General features: G+C 37.5%; 1 protein-coding gene across 1 annotated transcript in view; it reads right to left on the bottom strand.

Annotated features, from left to right (window-relative positions):
• Positions 1–21835, bottom strand: part of LOC107594427 (lymphoid enhancer-binding factor 1-like) — a 54607-nt gene extending 32772 nt beyond the window's left edge. Inside the window, exons 1-3 of the mRNA XM_016284476.1 lie at positions 20965–21835; positions 19092–19158; positions 18126–18253 (exon numbers count right to left, since the gene is read on the bottom strand). Of these exons, the coding sequence (XP_016139962.1) occupies positions 18126–18253; positions 19092–19158; positions 20965–21171 (402 nt within the window). The 5' untranslated portion in view covers positions 21172–21835. The remainder of the gene's footprint in view (positions 1–18125; positions 18254–19091; positions 19159–20964) is intronic.
• Between the last annotated feature and the right edge of the window lie 408 nt (positions 21836–22243).

The raw sequence follows: 22243 nt of genomic DNA, 5'->3' as shown, positions 1-22243 counted from the left end.
CAGTACTCCACACTAAGCATTTATGGCATAATGACGATTACCACAGAACATTTAAATATTGATATATTGCATATAACTTTGCCACGGTCAGTAAGTTATTCTGTCACATCTCTTAGTCTCATCTAGTCTATGTCAGCATTATGCTTAAGTCTTTTGGCTATACTTTGGATACGGTGTTTGTTTTAGTAATACAAAGAGGAATGAGTTCAAATTATTTTCTGCAGTAAACTGACATTGGCATAAATGCAACTTATTTAACATTCAAAACTCATTTGAAGCACTGTACAAGAAAGGCGACTAACTTTCATAAGCAAAAATACAACCAAAATCAGAGTAAGTAAAAAAATAAATATATAAAAATTGTTAATTAAAAAGTTTAAAATTATAGAATTTTCAATATTATAAAAAGATTTTAGCAATTATCTTCTGCTGTAAATTGGCAAAGATTTCTAATATTTAACCCTGCAATTTTAAATATGAATAGGCCTAAATATCGTTATATTTTATCTGTAGCTATTTTTATTTTATTGAAATAAACATTAAAAAATACATTTAAATATAATTATTTTAATGTTATAAAAATAAAATGTTACTGTTTTTGCTGTACTTTGGATCAAATAAATGCAAGCTTGGTGAGCAGGAGAGACTTCTTTAAAAAAAAACATAAAAGTTCATTTAAAGCACTGTATAAGAAAATTACAAACATTAGTAAACAAATAAAAAAGATAAAAATTGTTGTGATTTGCTTTAGGTTTCAGACTATTGAAATATTTCACAAAAGACAGTCCAGTTCTGAAAAGAAACACACCCTGTACTATCAGCCAAAACAGTTCTCGCCCACAGACACACACACACACACACACACACACACACACACACACAGAGACACACACACACACAGACACACACAGAGCCAGGTGTTCATACTCACATTCATGCTCTCATCCCATTGGTAGGAATGCATGACCTTTAAACAACAAAGATGAACACACACACACACACACACACACACACACACACACACAGTGCCCACTCAATTCGATATTGGCCCTTTAAAGCCACAGTAAGTGAGCAACCCCAGTACTGAGCCGCCTAAATAAAGAGGGGCCCCCAGTCTAGAGCGGTGGGTTATAAATTGAATGTGATATTGGCAGGACGGCCTGTTGGCTCTGGGGCTTAATGTAACCAAACCCAATTAACGAAGCGCTCTCATGGCACATGCCACATGCCCAAGGTAATGATACAAACAAGAGGAGGAAGTGAAGGGTGGATGGAGAGAGCGAGAGGTAGAGGAGAGGGGAACGAATGAAGGAAAGCCTGCCCTCAAGGCTTTAAAAGAAAGAAAGTGCAAGAGAATGAGTGAAAGAGAGACCTTATTTTAATCATTCTCAGGAACTAAACTAAAACTAAAAACTAAATTAAACTAATAGTTAAGAATAGTTAAAGTTAATAATACATTTTAAATCATTTTAAATTATGGGCATTGTAGCACAGAAAAAAATAAACAAAAAATAGAGCAATATGAATACATAATAGGGAAACATTTTATCTCCTTTTGTATTTTTATATAAAATAAATAAAAAATAGATACTTATAGATAAATAGATCCAAAAATAATTGGTACCATGATATGAACAATTATTTCAATAAGAAAATAAAAGTAATTATTAGCAATATGAACGAATAAAAACAAAATAGGAAAAAAATAATTTTGTTTAATATATGCAAAATAATGAAATGTATTTATATTTTTAAATTAAATTAAAATAAACAAAGTAGATATTCTACAAAATAAATATTGATGTTATGAATAAAAGTATTGTGTTGTGTTAAGTGTTAACAACAATATCATTTCCCAAAATAATAATAATAATAATTGTTATTATTTATTAAGCCATATCAACTCTTCGATTCACATGTTAGCTTAAGTTCAAAGCATGGCATTAAGAAATTTGACAGCAGTGCACCAGCTGTCATCTGCAAAAGGCAAGCAGAGCAGCAGAACATCAAACATCTCTCCCATTAACGCCCCAGAAAACCACATCACCGGCATATGCAGCGCTGCATTCTGACAGATGTGAACCATAAAACAAACACAAATGTGATACATAAGCGCTGGAAGTGCGCCAACCTGAGGCGGCGCACGGACGAGGGATTTAAAGCTCGTTGAGAATAAAATACAATATTTATCAAGACAATAAGGCGACAAGGATGCTTCCTAACAGACAACACAGGATTAAATGAAAAGAGTAAAGGGTTGAGTGTGGGTTGTGTATTATATGATTGCTTGTGAGGTGACAGTGTCACAGTTTTGAATTTTGTGGAGGTTATATAAAGGTTTGGCAGGGCTTCTCAACATTACGCTGCACGTTCACCTTGCGGCTTACGCAGGGCTCACTCATTCTCACAGCAGGACCTGGTCACTTCAAAGCGTCACCGAAAGGTCAAACATTCCACTGGAGTGGAGCGGTCAGCGGGCAGCGCAGCGTCCACTCACCAAACACACACAACGTGCCATTAGCATGCATTCTGACACAAACACAGCCACATACATTAAACTCTAAAAGCCAGCGTGGCATCTACGTGCCAAACACACATATCCGTGATCCTCGCAACCTTGTTGGAAGTGCAGAAAGCATATGAATGAACACTTGTTTATTCCTTCCTTTCATACTGAGCCAGCTCTAGCTCTCACTCGGATATTTATGGAAGGCCGATTCTCCAACACAATCAAACTGGCCAATCACTGCTACGCAGACATGCTAGTGCTACCTTGACAAACAACAGAAAAGCAGCAGCTCAAAAGCAAAGTACAAATGAAAGGACTGCAATTTTCTTGCTGAAAGTATAGTAGGAGCGCTTTCTAAGGCTATTGATCAAATCACTAAGGTTTGAACAAACCCTTAACCCAGAGTATTAGTGCGTAACCTGCACGGTTTGTGCTACAGGCAGGAATGATACCTCAAATTATGCAGCGATCAGATCAGAAGGTTTGTTTATAATGATAAAACTGCAGAATGTAACCAAACAAAAAATGTAATTAAATTAAAATAAATAAAAGTTAATATCAAATAATTAAAAAACATTTATTTTAAATAAAAATATAATGCAACTGAAAAAACAGTCAGTCATTTTTATTTAAATACAAGTTTATTGTAATAAAATTATAAAATTAAAAAAGATTAAATATTTAATTTTGTAATTATCTTGTTTTATTTTTATTAAAATAAAAATTTAAATGCATCTAATTATTTTAAATAGATATTATAATACTTTAAAATAAATAGATAAAAATAAAAACCATTTATTTTATGTGTATTTTTAAATATAAATAAATAACTACTTGTTTTATCTATTTTTATTGAAATAAAATGACAAAAATACATTTAAATGTATTTTTATACTTTAAATAAATAATATATAAAATCAAATAAAATAATAAAAATACAATGTATTTTTAAATATAAAAAATAAAGAGCGAGAGAGAGACACAGAGACACAGAGAGACAGACAGACAGATAGACTAATGCATAAACACATCTTTTGATGTTCTCATCTTTAAATAAATAATATATAAAATCAAATAAAATAATAAAAATACAATGTATTTTTAAATATAAAAAATAAAGAGCGAGAGAGAGACACAGAGACACAGAGAGACAGACAGACAGACAGACAGATAGATAGATAGACTAATGCATAAACACATCTTTTGATGTTCTACAGAAATAATTGGCACCACCACAATGCACAGAACATTACCAAAAAGAAAAAGAAAAAAAGTGCATAATACCTTAGCACAAGCATAGCACCAAAAAAAACAAACACTAAATTCATATCAGTTTTGCATGAGCGAGAGGCACTCAAATATCTTTTTTTCCCTCAAAATGTTTAAAAAAAAAGTTTCTTCTCCCTACAAAAATAAAAAGGGTAGCAGTTGGAGAAAAGAGAGAGATGTGTCAAGTTCTAGAGTCATTTCTAAGCAGGCGTTTGAAGAGGTGGGATTTGCCTGGCATGTGCAGACGGTGTTTTGCTGGCACAATCACACAGGTATACGGCACGTAAATGGCTGCCACTCTGGATTTGGGAGGAACTTGCGGCGAGGGGTGAATGAGACCTGCGGGGAGCTTGTGATGGAGGGGTGGAACAGCCCGCTCCCTCTCTCTCCCTCGCTGCAGGGCAGGAGGCTCAGGTTAATGTTTGAGTGAAGCGGCGATACACTGCCGCACGTGTGTTTGTGAGCGTACCTGTAGCATCAGAGGCACTGGGCTTGTGGTGAATATAGAGCTACTTCAGATGCCGGGTAGTGACCTAGTTTCACACTCACGGCAACAAAGCCCGAGCTTTACGGCCCAGAGTTAGGGATTGAGATGAGAAGAAAAGAGGAAGTGGAGCAGGGGGAGGGTGGGAAAGAGACAGAAGTCTACACCGATTGAAAATTAACATAGCAGAAGATGTGGCTTTCCGCTCTGCACACGTCATAAACTGCCAATAGTTGCATGCGAAGAGGTCTCTGTTAAACGGCTAATAGACTTTGAGTATGCAAAATTTCTTTATCTGACATCATGCTCTGCGGTGTCTTTTTTAAGAGCATAAATAACAAAATATATATATATATTATTATATAATTATAATTATATAATATATTTTTTTTTTTTCTGCAGCGCTGCAGCTTTAAAGTTTGTATCGATCTTCTATTGGTGGCGCATCTCACAGTTCACTAAAATTGAAGTTTGGACCACAACAAAATGCAAAACTTCTTCGCTTGAGCTTGTGTTTCCGGGCTCCAGCATTTGCATGCATATGAACAGAATTCAATGAAAAAGAAAAGTGTAGAAATTTCTTTATCTGACATCATGCTCTGCGGTGTCTTTTTTAAGAGCATAAATAACAATATATACAGTATATATATATATATATATATATTTTCTGCAGCGCTGCAGCTTTAAAGTTTGTATCGATCTTCTATTGGTGGCGCATCTCACAGTTCACTAAAATTGAAGTTTGGACCACAACAAAATGCAAAACTTCTTCGCTTGAGCTTGTGTTTCCGGGCTCCAGCATTTGCATGCATATGAACAGAATTCAATGAAAAGGAAAAGTGTAGCTTGTTAATAGACCCACTTCTATATCACAAGCATATAGTTAAATGTGAAGCGTGAAATTTCTAGTGTGCCGCTTCTAGCATTCACACACACTGAAAAAGATGGTGTAGAAACAATTTTAACTAAAAAAAATTACAGGAAATATACAAATAATTGAAAAAAAAATGACAAGCAACACATTGACTTAAACAGAAGAAAAAAGTGAAACTTACTAAAATAATAATTTAAAATAAACCTTCAAAAAATTATTAAAAATATTCTTTGAAATTCTTTACAGTAACATCATGGGTTTGAATGCAAGAAATCATAATGTACAGTAAGTTGCTTTAAAATAAAATGCTTTAAAATTTCTATGAAACTGCAGAAATAATAATGAATTATATGAAATTGAGAAAACAGTCAATAAAGCTTGTTTCTCAAGATAACTGGTCTTCTGTATGTATGGAAACAATTCTTTTTTCAATTACCTTTGGTGCCATTAGCTCTGCAGAAATTACATATTCAACCTTTAAAGTGGAATATGATATGGTTTTTTTAATGGTGTTTTTAACACGTGTTTTTACTACGGTGATCTGGGTCATTGCATGCTGGCCTAAATCTCTATGATGTTCTGGTCACTAAATATAAACTCATAATAAGGGAGAGATCTCAGAGTTGTAAGATATCCGTTTAATCGAGGTTTAAGAAAAAAATAACAGCACACGTCCTCAAAAAAAAGAAGAAGAAAAAAAAAATCTGATTTGAAGAATCACTGTTTCCAAACAATAAAAAAATAATTGTCAGTTATTTCCAGAGATCACTTTATTTGACATGAAACATAGCCAAACAAGACACAAAAATGGTCTCTGTGGTCATTTTTTGTGCAGTTTGCAGAGATACTTTAAAGTAAACATATTTCTCAAAGCCTGCAAGAAATCAAAACCTGTTCTGACATATTCAAGACTGAATACGCCTCAATAAAGCAGAGGGATCAATTGTAACAACCCTACATCTTCACTCTTTTTTCACGTAAAGCCTTTGTCGCACTGTTTTGCTTGTAGGTAGGACAATACCGCATTACGCACAAACCTCTCATATAATTGTGGCCTCCCCACATTGTTAGGGAATTAGCTAGTTAACCTCAACACAACTGCTTTTCAATTTAGCACCAGCCAGTGAAAACCCTCAGTCTGAGATCGCACACACACTCGCACAATAATCCCCGGAGAACAAATGACTTTTCCCAACCCACGCATGACTGAGGAGCACATCAACGAGCTCTTGAAAGTCGGGGAGGGACCGCCACCTCCCCCCGTTCGATACTTTTGAAGGGAGTACTTTTGTGACTATTGTCCCGACTAAAGCAAACAAAACATGGGCTGTGTGCAAACAAGGCGAGACGCGGTGGAGGAGTATGCAAACGCGCACAAGGTCTTTGTTTTCTTGACTCTCTGTGATTTAACTCCGAGATAATGGGATAGGAGAGGGAACGGGCCCAAGTTCTGGTCCAACCAAAAGAAAAATGTCTTTTGTTTGATAAAGATTTGGAAAATTAGCCTAACCCTTGGGTGTGTAAAAACAGAAGTGTTAATATAAAGGCGTAATGTGACGGATTTCCAAGAAGTTTTGAATTAATGTTCAATCTCAGAATGAGTTCGTAACTCACATTCCATCATGAGTGTGTAGATATAAATCAAGCCGTCAGTAACTAATGCAGTTAGGTTAATCCTCAAAATAGCTCTAATAATTACAAACTAAATCCATAATGCATAAGCAGCCTGAGCACCATTTTTCATGGATGTATGCCATTTTAGATACCTAAATATTGATCAAAGACCAGGTATAAATCTCAGTGCAAACCTATCTAGAGTATTCTGCTGGAATATGAATTATACCATTAACGTACGAGACAGATGCTTCCTGGATGGAGCTTTCCAAAAACTACAAAGTCCTGAAACTCCACAATGTGCTACACAAATCACAGCCAGCCTGATTAGATTTAGATTTGTGCTGGTTTACTTCTTAAAGTGTGGGGGAGGGGGGGGGGAATCAAGTAAATAAATGCATTAAAGGGATAGTTCAGCCAAAAAATGTACATCAGTGACATCAGTGGTTCAACCTTAATTTTATGAAGCTACGAGGATATTTTTGTGCGCAAAGAAAACTAAAATAACGACTTTATTTAACAATTTCTTCTCTTCTGTGTCGGTCTTCGTCACACAAATATGTCGTGATAAGAAATTGTTGAATAAAGTCATTTTTGTTATTCGTTATTTCTTTGCGCACAAAAAGTATTCTCGTAGCTTCATGAAATCAAGGTTGAACCACTGATGTCACATGGACTATTTTACCGATGTCCTTACTACCTTTCTGAGTCTTGAACATGGTAGGAGGGTCTACCTTGCTGTCTATGGAAGGTCAGAGAGCTCTCAGATTCCATCAAAAATATCTTAATTTGTGTTCCGAAGATGAACGAAGGACTTACAAGTTTGGAACGACATGAGGCGGAGTAATTAATGACATAATTTTCATTTTTGGGTGAAGTATCCTTTTAGACATTTACAGTTTTCTGTTAAAACTGACAAAAAAAAATATTTATAACTAATGTTGCATAAAATGCTCTCAAGAATTCAATTGACTAGCAATAGCAAGTAGCAAGTAGCAACTCATGATTATGCAACTAAAGACTTATGGTTAAAAAAAGCCCTTTTTGTCCACTGGAAATTTGTGCAAAACCTTTTCTTTTTTTTTTAATTGACTAAATGTCTCAACTGTTGTTTGTGTCAATAATATGGTGTGTAGCCCTAAGGTCTATTCTCAAAAGGACTGAAACAGAAAACAGATGAGATATTTTAACGCATTTGTATTTATATAAATTGCTTAAATGCTAGAACATTTGAAATATAGCTTCAAACCTTCCCTGTCAAGATATTTCAATCCATAGATATTTCAACCCATATTCCGATCTCACCAATGCATTGATTGTTTCTACCTATCTTTATAATTCTACACACAGCCAGTCCATGACATACACTACCAGTCAAAAGTCCAAACACTGTACATTTTGGAATAATACGGAGTCATCAAAACTATCAAATAGCGCTTCTGTAGTCACAAAAATGTTCTTTAAATTTTTTTAATAAAATGAAGAAATCTATCAATATTTTAGTCAATCTTAGGTCCTATAACTGGTCACCAATTCTACTCAAGTTTCACTGTTTTTTAAATAACTTTTTGCCTTCACTGGATCATTTTAAATGGTGTTGTCATTTACTAACAGTACAAATTCCATGAACAGTGACAGTGTCTACTTTAATTTAATGTGTTACTTGCCGTTTATTTTATATTTATACAAATTTACTAGCAAGTTCAAGTTCATTTTAATTGTATAGCACATTTACAGCAGCCGCTAGGCTGACCAAAGTGCTTTACAGAAGAGAAATTTATAAAAACACACAGAAAGCAAGCCAAAGAAAAAATATGAACAACCAATTAAAAAAAATTACAGAATAACAGTAATCAATACACTAAGGAAAACAGATAGGTTTTTAGCAGGGACTTAAAGACAGGCAGAGAAGGGGCCATTCTAATTTCTAAAGGCAGGGTATTCCAAAGTCGTGTCCCTGCCACCGCAAATGCACGCTCCCCTCTACGCTTAAGTCTAACATGTGGAACTACCAACAAAGCCTGGTCGCAAGATCTTAGGCTTCTAGATGGAGTGTGTAAATGAAGGAGTTCAGAGAGGTAGACAGGAGCTAGGTTATGTAACGATTTATAAACAAAGAGTAGAATTTTGAAGTCTATTCTCTGATAAATCGGCAACCAGTGTAGAGATCTGAGAATTGGAGTAATGTGTTCATGTTTGCGACACTTCAGAAGAAGTCTGGAAGCAGCGTTTTGGACTAGCTGAAGGCGCGCAATTTGAGATTTAGATATACCGCAATATAAGGAATTGCAGTAATCTAGTCGAGATGTAACAAACGCATGAACAGCTATTTCTAGTGTTTTGGGAGTGAGAAAGTCTCTGATTTTAGACAGTAGACGAAGTTGATAAAAACTGGATCCGATAACAGAGGAGATATGTTTATCAAATTTTTAATGCTGGTCGACAAGAACACCTAGGCTCCGCACCTGTGAAGATCTAAATATGGATAAACTGTCCAAATCAGGGTGTATATACTGAGAATTCTCATTAGAACCAAAAACAACTACTTCGGTCTTGTCTTCATTTAGGGAGAGAACATTTTGGGCGAGCCATAATTTAACCTCCTCTAAGCATTGCTGATGAGAGGTAATCTCTGCGGAATTGTTTCTTTTGATTGGTAGATAGATTTGAGTATCGTCTGCATAGAAATGAAAAGAGACACCATGTTTCCTTAGAATATAGCCCAGAGGTAACATGTAGAGAGAAAATAGAGAAGGAGCTAATATAGAGCCTTGCGGTAGGCCACAGGTCAGAGGTGCATTGGAAGAAGTAAAATTACCCAGCTTCACTAAAAACTCTCTGTCAGACAGGTATGACTGAAACCAATTAAGAACGGTAGCTTTTAGACCCACCCAGGACTCTAGTCTGGATAAGAGTGTGGAGTGGTCAACTGTATCAAAAGCGGCCGATAAATCTAAAAGAATAAGAACCACAGAGTCTCCAGAATCAGTCGAGAAATAAATATTATTTAACACTCTCAAGAGGGCAGACTCAGTGCTGTGAGCGGACTTAAAACCAGATTGAAAAACCTCAGAAATACAATTACTTGTCAAAAATTTTTATTTTAATATCTTAGAAATGAAAGGTAAGACAGAAATTGGCCAAAAAATTTTAGAACAGAAGAGTCAAGTCAAGCAATTTCGAAATGGAATTTTTTACTCCAATTTTTTCAGTGTAGTCTTTCAATTAATAAGATGCCATAAAAACCAAACGCATTAGAATTACAACAAAAGTTTCTAATTCTAAAATACTGTTCAGATGAAGTACAGCATGTCACTCTCCACAGGTTGACAACTTCCCAAAAGTATTTCACATCAACTAGACATGCATGTACAAAAATAATTGTAAGCATTTAAGCAAAAGGCTTTAGATCAACAAACTCAGTCAAGTGTGTCCAGTCAAGTTTTACAGTTAGCATTGCCAGACCCAGCATCAGCACAGTGTACGGTCTCATACTAAGCTGTAAATTGAATTTTATTATTACCTATGCACATCCTTTAGGAGGCACAGATGCTTTTAATAACTAGCGGTTGAGAGAAGTTGGTATGAGGCACAAAGGCAAAGACGAGCAAATGCAGTCTTGCAAAGTATTTTTATAGGTTTCATCATCCAGCATCAAACAACTGAGGAAAGAAAACAAAGTGCTACTCGTCTCAGGTCTTACATCCTCACCCAGAATGAGTTTGAGAAAGAGAAAGCATATCATACAACAAAATAGCGGGTGAATACAGAAAAGACTGTGTATTTGGACATGCAGTCTCATATCAGAGGTTCTATACGTTTGTGAAGGGCCCTTCAGTGATAAATGAACACTCCACACGGGTTCAAATCAATTAGCGATAGAGAAAAAAACCATCACAAATGCAGGTCTGTGGAGATCAGGAACAGTAATGCAGAAGGCCAGACTCAGAGATGAAAGATCAGATCAAAGAGACAGAGCAGTCAATTTCTCTGATGAACCTTATTAACAATAGGCTGACATGAGGGGCACTGGTAATGGTTTATGTAGTTTGTGTAAACTGTGATCTTAGCATGAACATAAGCATACAAACATGGGGAAAACAAAAAGAATGGAGTACTACATAGTATGTATATAATAATAAATATATTTTTATCCTTAAGACTGCATTTATTTGATTCAAAATACGGTAAAAACAGCAATATTTTACCATTTGAAATAACTGTTTTCTATTTGAATATATTTTAAAATAGAATTTATTCCTGTGATGCAAAACTGAAGTGTCAGCATCATTACTCCAGTCTTCAGTGTCACATGATTCTTCAGAAATCATTCTGATATGCTGATTTGCTGCTCAAGAACATCTTATTATCAATGCTGGAAATGGTTGTGCCTCTTAATATTATTATGGAAATCATCACACATTTTTTTCAGGATTCTTGATGAATAGAATAGAAAACTTTCTAAATGTCTGTAGCATCCCTTTTGATCAATATCATTTTTGATTATTTCTTGCCAAAAGTATTAAATTCCTCAAATGTAATGTATATAACAGATAAAAATGAATTTTTTAAATGACTTGTTTTTGTATAAAAACACAAAAATATATTTAATTGATTTTCATTGATTGATTGATATATTATAAACACAAATGTATAAAAATGAATTTCAGCTATTAATTAAAAAACACATTTTTATATATATTATATTGATGTTTATATAAATTGATGTATTATTAACATGCATGCATAAACATTTATTTGAGCAATTTTGTGCGCACCTCATTTGTCATTATTAAATGATATCATGTAGTCTTTAAACCTCCTGAGACCCAGCTATGGAGTTTTTGTCTCTGTTGTGGGCATTATATTTTAGTGCATTTCTCTGAGACCTCACATGTCACAGTGTTCAGTCTGGATGTCCTGTGCAGAGCACATTCAGGGCTTTCCAGAGACACCAAATGATTGGATGTTTCACCATCACCACTCCCTCTCCTTGGTTTTTAAAAATGGCTAATTTAAAATTTGTATCGTTAAATGGATCATTTAAATCGGATTAATTTTCAAATTGTTTGTCATAAATCAACATCTCAGGAAAATGTTATGGGGTTTCTAATCAAAATATGACTTCCTGTTATGAAATAGGACATCATTTCATACATGTCCACTGTAGAGGACACCAGGACTAAAAGCATGTTTATTATACATTTTGGGAGACAAAAGAATTGAATAAGAAAACAAATTACATATCAATATTCTTATGAAATATTATATATTATTATGAAAAACTGTCCAATTACTACTCCCATTATTACACTTCTTTTTTCAACATGCTGTCCCAATGCGCAAATTAGGTACAGTGTATAGATAACATTGTGCTTAATGGGAAAACCAGTTTATGCCATTTTTACACACATATTGCATAAAGCAAAATGGTATATCAAATCATTTTGTTATATATTTTATAACATAGTTGAGAACAATCCTTAAACAATGTTAGGTATAAAAAAAATCCTGAAACCTAAAAATTGATTGGTGATTTAAAAAAAAAATCCCATTGTTTTTGCCTTTTCATGTCTATTTTAGTCATTTTATTTTTTTTAGAAAAACTGAGTCCTGGTGTCCTCTACAGAGGACATAGCATAACATATGAATAAAATATAATTTTCCAAAAATGTTATTTTACCATTTTTTGCTTATGCTCTAAACAATGTAACGAAATGAAAAAATACTAAATTCACAAAGCTTTTTATTTCTGGTTCTCAGAATTGCAATCAAACTGGCTACGGTACGCCCTTTCTATTGGCCACTGAAAAGCTCCACCCATAGGATAATGTGTTTATGTTGCCATCAACATCTTAAATAAGTGTATTTTTCACAAGTTGGACACCTCCAGGGGCGGGATAATTGCCCCGTTACAGTCTAATGTGGGAAAGCCTGGAGGTTGGGGGTGGGTGTGCGGCTGGGGTTGCGGAGGGGACACAACCGGGCACACGCTCCACTACAATAGCAGGGCCTCGTTAGCTCTGTAACAATCCCACCGCCCACGCCACCGAAACATCGCTGATATAAATATGGGGACATCTGCAAGGGTAATCACTGCATTGTGCTCCCATTTTCTGCTCTGCTGGACGGCAACAGGGCAGCCTGCTTTTCAACACCTCCCTCCCTCCCCGGCCTGGCTCCATTTCTGGGGTCAGAGTCCCTCAGGTAACAAAACCCTCTGAGACTTGTGCTGAATTACATGTAATTACTCCCACAATCTGATTGATTTTGGCCCGAATAGGGCAAAAGGACACCTTTAACTTCCTGCTGCCCTCTTTCAGTGCATCTTTGTCACTTTTTTTCTATGTTTCCCATCTCCATTCACCCCCCCATCCTCATCCGTTTCTATGCACAACAACCCCCTCTAATTCTGAATACCATCCCTCGCTCACCCTCCCCTTTTCTCTCTCTCTCTCTCTCTCTCTCTCTCTCTCTCTCCAGCGCTCACGAAACGAAGCCAAGACTCTTCATCTAGTAGGAGGCAGAAGGCTTTGAAGAGATCAAAGCCAAGGCCGCGAGCAGTTGTGCGCCCTGGGAATACGCCGCAGCTCTCTGCTCCACAGCCCCCTTTTTCCAGCGTCATGTCGGATTGCAGCTGGATTGCATTTCGCCAGTTTTCTTAATGCTCTCGGTTTTGACTTTGACATCACTGATCCCCCCAACACACATGCACACCTTCGACACAAACGAGTGAGAACGGAAGACAGAAAAAAAAGACAAAAACAAGGGAGCGAAAAAGAGAAATCAAAGAGAGTGGGGTTAAAACGAAAAAGCTGGAAAAGAAAGGAGAAAAAAGGAGGAGAGGGAGCAGGAGAGATTGACAGGGTGATTTTTATTTTCACAACTCCATAATTGGCCAGTTCAAAGGCGGATGAAAAAAGGAAGCATTTGTTTTCAATTCTGCGGCAGATATGAAAGGAGCGACAAACTTTTATGAGTTTCCCAAAAATTAAAGACAGGCTCTTTTCACATTCAAAGAACAGGGTGTTTTTTATGACCAAGACCACACAAAAAGAGCTGATAGCAAAGCCCTCCCCTCTCGTCCACTGCAAACACGAGTTGGCTGACTGACTATGAGAAATAGAAAGAGTCGGAGAAATCGGAGGCAGAGGGACGGTTTGATGTGCAACACAAAGAGAGGGAGTGAGCGCATGTGAGAAAGGGGCTGCATCTATACATCCATTAAACAGCTTCGCTAATAAAGCCTGGTGGCAAGCCATCTTTTGTACTGTAACTCAGAGAAACCCTTTACCAAACTCCTACACCAGGGAGCATGAATATTTCAGTGGTGTCTGATCCACGGAGCATGTGAAGCTCCTTTACCCCCACACACACAAACAGCCCGGCAAAAAAAAAATAATGAGCTTCAGAAAAATATGAAAAAGTGAACCTAGTGGCACAGAGCCTCTATTGATCAGTAAAAAGCAGTGCAAATGAAGTTCAGAGATGCATGCATGCATGCAAACAATGCAGTTTCGATCACTGTCACTGACGGATTTCTCTTGAGATGACGACTGTTTGACGAGACAGTCGTGTTTTTAAATGCCGCTGCAGAGCAAAAACTACCAATACTACGCAATCTCCAACAGTTATATAACTAGCGTGATTTGATAGAAGAGGGTTACTGACACGCATCGAATGTCACTTCTCAAACAAACAATTGTAAAATTAGAAAAACAAGGGGATTTTTTGGTCATCCGAGACTAAACGAGCTTCAAATGACACTGCGAATGAGAATACGCAAAATGAAGCAACATATATTACATGAAAAGGAGTAAAAAACATCAATAAATAAGTGCAAAAGAAAAACAACCAAGACTGGGACAAGAGCATCAGCTACTGTCAAAATAAAGCAGGGCTTAAAGGGGCCGCTGGAGGGTGATGGAGGTCACAGCCGGGCCTGGAGACATAACATGCAGGAAAAGTGATGACAACTGTGGCGCAAAGACAAAACACAACGGTGCACTTCACTTGCATGTGCCCTCAGGATCATCAGCAGGTGCTACTGCTGGTTTGCATAATAGCTGTGCACTAAGAGGTCAAGAAATAACGCTCATTGTTCTAGCCTGTTCAAAGCCTATCCAAAAATAACAACAATAATTTGTAGCATATATATTGTTTGTCTAATAAACCTGACATTGCATATAACAAATATTGTTGGTAAATCACATCTGATAAATGCATAAAAAACAGGAGATTTAGGCAAATGGGACTAGCTAGCAGAGCTAAGATAAATAAACATAACTGCACTACTTGAATACACGCAAAAGCAATTTGTTTGTGGAGTCTCCTACTATAAAGACGTTTCAATTAACACATTTTAGTGGGTCGTTTGACAGTAACATTTCAGGGGGTGAAATGCCCCATGGAAGCAATCCTTTCAAAAATCACTTAACACTGCCAGCCTTTTTGCTTTGTACATCTGACACATGGATTCAATATGGCTGTGGTAACCAGCCGATGTAAACACAGTATCAATGGCCCTCTGTTCAAAAACCCTGGGTCTGTACCAGTGCACTTCAAAGGGCCTGTGGGCTGCCGAAATCTGCGAGGTCTAGGCCACGCTGGTGTTCAGACCTGCTCAGCAGATGATATGACTACTTGTTTGCCCCTTATCACCCATGTGTGTGGGCGGTGCATCAAAAGACGATATGATGCGTGTTTAAAGAGCGTCAGAGAGGTATATGGGTGAGTTTAGAAATGCAGATTTTGATGTGAATAACAATAATACTGAAAATAAAAATGTGCTACTTATATATTGTTACGAAAACCACACACAAGGACTGCTGGGAATTGTAGTTTCTTTGAATGGTGCAGAAAGGGACAGACCGAGAGTTGAAGATCCAGCTGTGTGAAATCTCTTTAGGTAAAGCCAGGGTTTGGGGGGGTTTGTGATTCCACGGTATGTCCACGCTGAGAGATCCGTCACATCCCACATCAAAGCAGGCAGAGTGTGAGTGTGTATCTTGGGTCGGTTCTTCCCAAGCTCCACTGCCAGAAGTCAATCAGGATGGGGGAGGAAAACGGCACAAGGACTGAAGCAGCACCACCAGCAGCTCCAGCTCCAGCAAATGTATTACAGTAGAGGTCCATCCATATGGAGAGCAAACTAACCATCAAAACAGCCTTTACGATAACATGTCTATTTAAATGATGAATTAACCCACTTTCCGTGCATTTAATCATTTTCCATAAGTCATTTTCTTTTCTTTTTCCCAAATAGTTTTTTAACTGCTCTTCTCTGAGAACTGAGAATATGCTTATTAGAAACAAAAATTTGAAATAAAACAAATGATTTTTGCAAGGTTTCCCGATGATACATTTTGTACTCTTTGACGAGTAAGTCAAATCTGCTGACAACAACTTCACAAACAAATATACTAAATCTATGCTAAAACCGAAAAGTGCAGTACACAATTCACTAGTTGGGTTGTCATTGAAAGCGCCATCTATTGTACCTGGGTAAATTTGATTTTCATTTAACTAGAACAAATATTTGGTTTACTTTTCATGCGAGTATACCACTCATTTCATTTTCTGATATTTCTTTCGTAACACGTTAGGTGTGAAAAAGCCTTCAAATCAGCACATTCGGAAAAATCTTAAACTAATTTAGGGGTCACAGGGCAAACATGTAACATCTCAAACACTTTTCCTGAGATGAAATTTTGTGCTTGAACTTTAAATAATCCAATTTAAGAAGAAGAAATGAAAGAGAGGGGATGGGGAACAGATTATACAATTCAATGAAATCCAGGACCCCATCACCCCATTCTTCTCTCCAACTGATTAAAAGGGGCAGAGATAAGCGGAACTACATGAAACGTCCCAGCGCGAGGGAAATCATTTCAAAAGGAGGAAATGCCTAGGTTGTCTTAATTCCCAATTCGTCATTTCATACGAATGTTAAAATATTACAACTTCAAAGCTACAGGCACCAGAGACAATGCAGCCCCAGTGTTTACCTGGAAACATTATCTGCTGACCCCAAGTTAGTCATCTCAAAGGAGCCCTGGATGCCATTTCCAGATGTCGTCCATCAGATTAGAGCAACATGTAAAGCTTTCATGGATCACTAAGCACAATGATGCCAATATCCAATATCCAGAACATTGTACCCATGCGGCTGGCCCGCGGCGGGGCCTCCCCCCACGAGCAACAACCACCCCCCCCCCCCAAAAAAAAATCTGCTGAACACCACAAAATGACCTGCTTCATGACTGGGAGGGAGTTCAGGCACTGGAATGTCATAGCCAATGGAAATCAATCCAAACTTCAGGGGAATGAAGGGGGAGGAAGGGGGGAAAAGAAGATGCCTTTGATCTCGCTGAAAACTGATCCCAGACCTTGGAGATACTGTGTCCGAATATTTGAGCCACCGCAAAGGAGAGAGAGAGACAACAGGCGGAGGAGGTTGAGGAAATGGATCTGGCATGATTGGGATTTTATTGCACACCAAGTGAAAAAAGGCAAAATTTGGGTAAGTTGCAAATGATTCTGCAACACCTCTGCAAAAATCTTTGCATCGGTATTAAAAAAAAATCTGCTTTTTGTACCTCCCAAGCGAAGGCTTTAAATCACAAAGGATTCCCACAGATGTACATTGCTGACCCAATTGCCAACAAACTGCTAAACCACATCTTGTTGTGTAACAATGCATATGCTTAAGTAAAACTGCTTAAAAATAACTAAACAATAAAAACGTTAAAGTCAGAACCATTTATCCCAAAAGCTTAGAGCAACTACAGGTCAACTGCAGCATCATCTTCTGTTTGGCGTCCGTCGCCACATCGGCGAAAACCGAACTATAATCGCACAGCCGCAGACTGATAAAGGAGCTGAATTCAGAGCTGTGCAAACAATGGATGAGATGAGCTCAGCGGAGAAAGCCCTGTCTCTCATCGGACTCACAGACTGCCTGCAGTGGCCGTCTCTTCCAGGCACCAGTCAACTGCCAAACAGGGAGTCTTAACCACACAAAAACTACCAAACAGGATTAGGGTGGACAGCTGCTAGCGTATCCACCATCTTTCTTTTTTTTTACTCCTCCCTCCTTCCATCAGCGGTTGTTTTATATAATAATCGAGATGGCAAACGTCTGTAACTTCTATACATTTATGCATAAGTGTACAATTTTTTAATCTGCCACACTAAAAAGTATAGACAGTACGAGCAGATATGGGTCACAGCATTAGACACAGACACGCTGCCAATCAGAAACTAACATCATAACCCTGAGCTGCACGCTATAACGAGGGAAGATAAAATAAAGTGAAAAATGTCAATGTTGGACAGCGAGGGCTCGGGAGCGAACAGCACTGGATAACACTCACCATTCTGGGAATGGGAGGCGAGAGAGAGCCGTTGTTCATGTAGGATTCATTGTTCATATTGGTCATCATGATGTATCCTGGGTAACTGGGGTACGGGTGGCCTTTGCTGTACATGTCTTGATGCTTGCCTGTTAGAGAATAAAATAAAGCAGCTTGAATTAATAAGATTTCCCATATATTCTCAATTAAATGCAATGCAGTTTAAATGTGAAATTTGTTAACTAATATTTGACGTGGTCCAGTCACTAAACTAAAGTATGCATGGCTCTTGAAACATTCAGTGCCAATAAAATAAATCAAAATGAACTTCCTGACCAAATGTCACATTTTTTAAAATGCAAGAAATGCAAGCTAAACAGGAAACCAAGCAGTTCCTAACGGTATCTAAAACGGGGGAGCCGTTTTGAGGCCAGTGAAGTGTTTGGCTGAAAATTTGCATCCTAATTCACAGCAAGCAGAGAACAAAGGGGAAAAGACAATCAAGTCACTTCACTGTGACCCCAGCGCCCTGCGCGGCGTAAAAAAGACCCGGGTGTAAACAGAGATCAAATGAACTCCGGGCCATCACAGCAACATGCTGCTCTTGACAATAGCATCTCAGACGGTGTGTTTGGAGGCCAGCGTGTCAGAGGAAGATGGGGCACTTCCCTGGCACGTGTCATTACGTGTCAACACCAAACAGACTGTGGGCTGAGAAATTCCCTTCACAAAGCCTTCAGAATCAATTAATTAAAAGAACAAATCTAAATAATTACAGGCATATGTAGAAAAAACTAAATCTGTTATGCATTAGAACTGTAATACATATAAATAAATGGATTTCTTTGCAAGTGTATGTTTTAACATGTGAATGAAAATGTTATGATTTTGTAAAGCATGCTGTTAAGAAAAAAAAAAATAATAATAATTTACACCAAATCAAGGATTTAATATTATTACACATTTTTCCCAAGCTATATGACTTACCATCGTCCAGATGGTCCATGTGCTTCTCATGATAAGAGTCTTGTGTTATTTGGGACAGTCTAGCTGCCTGTTCAAAAATGTAGGAGAGAGATATTAACAACTTAATTTCTAACGTGCAATGTTATTGATTTCGTTTTTCCAGCACTCCTGCTTTCTGAAGAAAAAATGGTTCAATCCTAAAACCAAAGCTGACAAAATAACGTATGTTTTATCATATTTTTTTAGGATAAGGCATCCATAAGTAGAAGATAACTTGCATTTTTTTATACGTTGATTAACTCTATCTACTGTGGAGACCGACCACAAATGCGGTATCTTGAGGAATGAAAAAGAAAGGCTTCGCTACTATTCTCGTTCACTCCGCATTATGAATCAGAAGTGCCGGGTTGAAGAAAAAATGGTTCAATCCTAAAACCAAAGCTGACAAAATAACGTATGTTTTATCATATTTTTTAGGATAAGGCATCCATAAGTAGAAGATAACTTGCATTTTTTTATACGTTGATTAACTCTATCTACTGTGGAGACCGACCACAAATGCGGTATCTTGAGGAATGAAAAAGAAAGGCTTCGCTACTATTCTCGTTCACTCCGCATTATGAATCAGAAGTGCCGGGAAATAAACTCCATTTGGAGTTCAGCTCCCTCTGGGTGCCTTCCAGCAGAGTGAGGGATCTGCACTGCTTTCCCAATTAACATTCAGCCCATCAGTTTGTTCTTTCTCATGTCAAGCTGTAACCCTGCATGCTGTTGATGCCAGGAGGAAATATATTTCATTAATAAAGCAAAGCATCTTATTATTCTTTAGTTCATTTTACTTGATGCACACGACCAAGTAGAAATGGAGAAAAGCACACGATCAGAGAAACACAAAAAATAAACTCAAACGAATTTACACCAGCACACAAATCTGACAACTGCTTCACAAATTTCAGATGGATATAGCCTTCCATTTTGTTTTATTGAAATAATTGTTTACTTTTCTTTTGTGTGAAATTGAAAATATGCAATTTAGCCTATATAACAGGCAAATTGCGTTGTTGCCACCTTAAACAGGGTGTGCAGATTTTTAATGCATATTAAAAATGAATATCAATAAATGAATTTTTTTTAAAAGCATGTTGCAGTTTTGTGGTTAATTGTAAAGGAAATCACAACACACCAATCAGAGGCATAAGAAGCGGTTTCAGAAATATTAAAATATGTGCATATTGCACCCATTATCTGGCAGACTTTAATAAACAATTATTACAAATGTCAAAAATGACAATAACAACAACAAAATGTAACGTTATTAGTAGTAGGGGTGCAGCATTGCACTATTATTTTTACATTCTTTTTAATAACCGTTTAACATGAATTGTCGAATAAACTAAATAAATATAATCTTACACAAATTTCAAATAAAAATCATTATAAAAGCTGCCGTTTTGTTTGTGCTGATCAGTAAAAAAACTAAAATATTGATCAACAGTGCCTTCTTTGACAATTAAATAACGACTGTTTTTTTTTTAACAAACAAAAAATGTTAATAACTGGCTGAATAAATAAAAATCCTGAACACACACACACATACATACATACATACATACATACATACATATATATATATATATATATGATCATCGTGGCCCTTTAAGTCCTTTTTTCTCACTTAAATAAGGACTGTGGGTTAAAATGAGTTTGTTGACTTTAACACGTGTAGCTCTGGCATTTAAACCACACACACACACACACACACACACACACACACACAGAACTGAGGTTAAAATATCATCACGACTCTTCATTCTGAAAACAAATCCCAACTTCCCAACAACTGGACACATGAAGTTTGCCGGAGGACCTGCACGTGCGTTTGAGGCGTACTCACGTCGTGATTGTTACTGTTGGGGCTGATTTCGGTCTCGTTGACCAGAGATGACTTGATCTCTGCTAAGTCTCCCTCCTCCTCAGAGTGGCTGATCTCCGCGAAGATCTGCTCCTTCTGCGGGTCTCCCTCGTCTTTGAACGGGATCATTTCATCGGTGGCACAGAGCTCCGGGTCCCCGCCGCCTCCTCCACCTGACAACTGCGGCATTTCTCGGGTGATTGAAAGTCCTCCTCACCCTACAAACGCCCGGGACGCGAAGACGTTAGACAGAAACCCCCCTGTAGAATTTCGGCCGGCGCACTCCAAACACGCGTGCTACGGCAACACTCGAGAATCCAGAGGGGGAACGCAATGTAGCGACGCTGGGTGTTTAAACAAGTTAAAGTACGACTCCTGCGGTGTTCTTAAAGGCAAACGTTAGACGTGTAAGTTGAACACGTCTAACTGTTCAAAAAAATAAAAAAAGTACTCGAGTTCAGATGCTGTGTGTCATTCCCGTCTGCTTTCTTGGGTAAAAAGGTGTCCCTCTTCAGAAAAGCGCTCAGCAGAGACTGAGAGTAATGCTGGGCTGGAGAGAGAGTAGTGCTGTACTCCTCCTCCTGATCTCTGACTGACAGTAGAGATGAAAGAGAAGCCGCCGCTTTGATTGACAGCTCACTCACACACGCGCATTGACTGACGCTCCTGAGGAAAGTAAAGGGGATTTTATACATTGCTTCCAACGAATGGACAGAGAGCGCAAAATGTGGAGGTAGGAGACACCAGTGCTGTTTTCCGATTCATTTTGGGGCTGTTGGAAACGAAAACAGTGGCGTGACACCGTCAGTTGAACCAATTCGAAATGAGCTTCAGGAGTGAAATCTGTTTAAAATATAGGCTTTACAGGACACATCTGATTTGGGAACATATTCATAAATGTTGAATAACAAAACTGGCTTCATCTGAATCAGAAGGTTCTTTTGTTAAATTTGACATGTAATGTTCAGTCAAGCTGAATTTGAAATGTCACGACTGACCAGATTCGGGAGGGTTGAAACTGTTCCCAATGTACTTCCAATGGAAGCACAAATATTGCACACAATTGTATTGATTTTAGATATGTTTTATGTGTTTGTATTTTTGTTTGCACGCTTGCTTCTTTGAATTGATTCAAATGAAAGGTGGGAATGGTGATGGTGGGGGGCACGATTATAATATAATATAATATATGATTGTTAATAATTATTTTTGAACTACTACATTTGATTACCACTTAATCAAATCACAATGTACATTGCTT

This window comes from Sinocyclocheilus grahami, unplaced genomic scaffold, assembly GCF_001515645.1.
Source record: "Sinocyclocheilus grahami isolate Dianchi unplaced genomic scaffold, SAMN03320097.WGS_v1.1 scaffold183.1, whole genome shotgun sequence".
NCBI lineage: Eukaryota > Metazoa > Chordata > Actinopteri > Cypriniformes > Cyprinidae > Sinocyclocheilus > Sinocyclocheilus grahami.
This window is presented reverse-complemented; position numbering and strand designations above follow the sequence as displayed.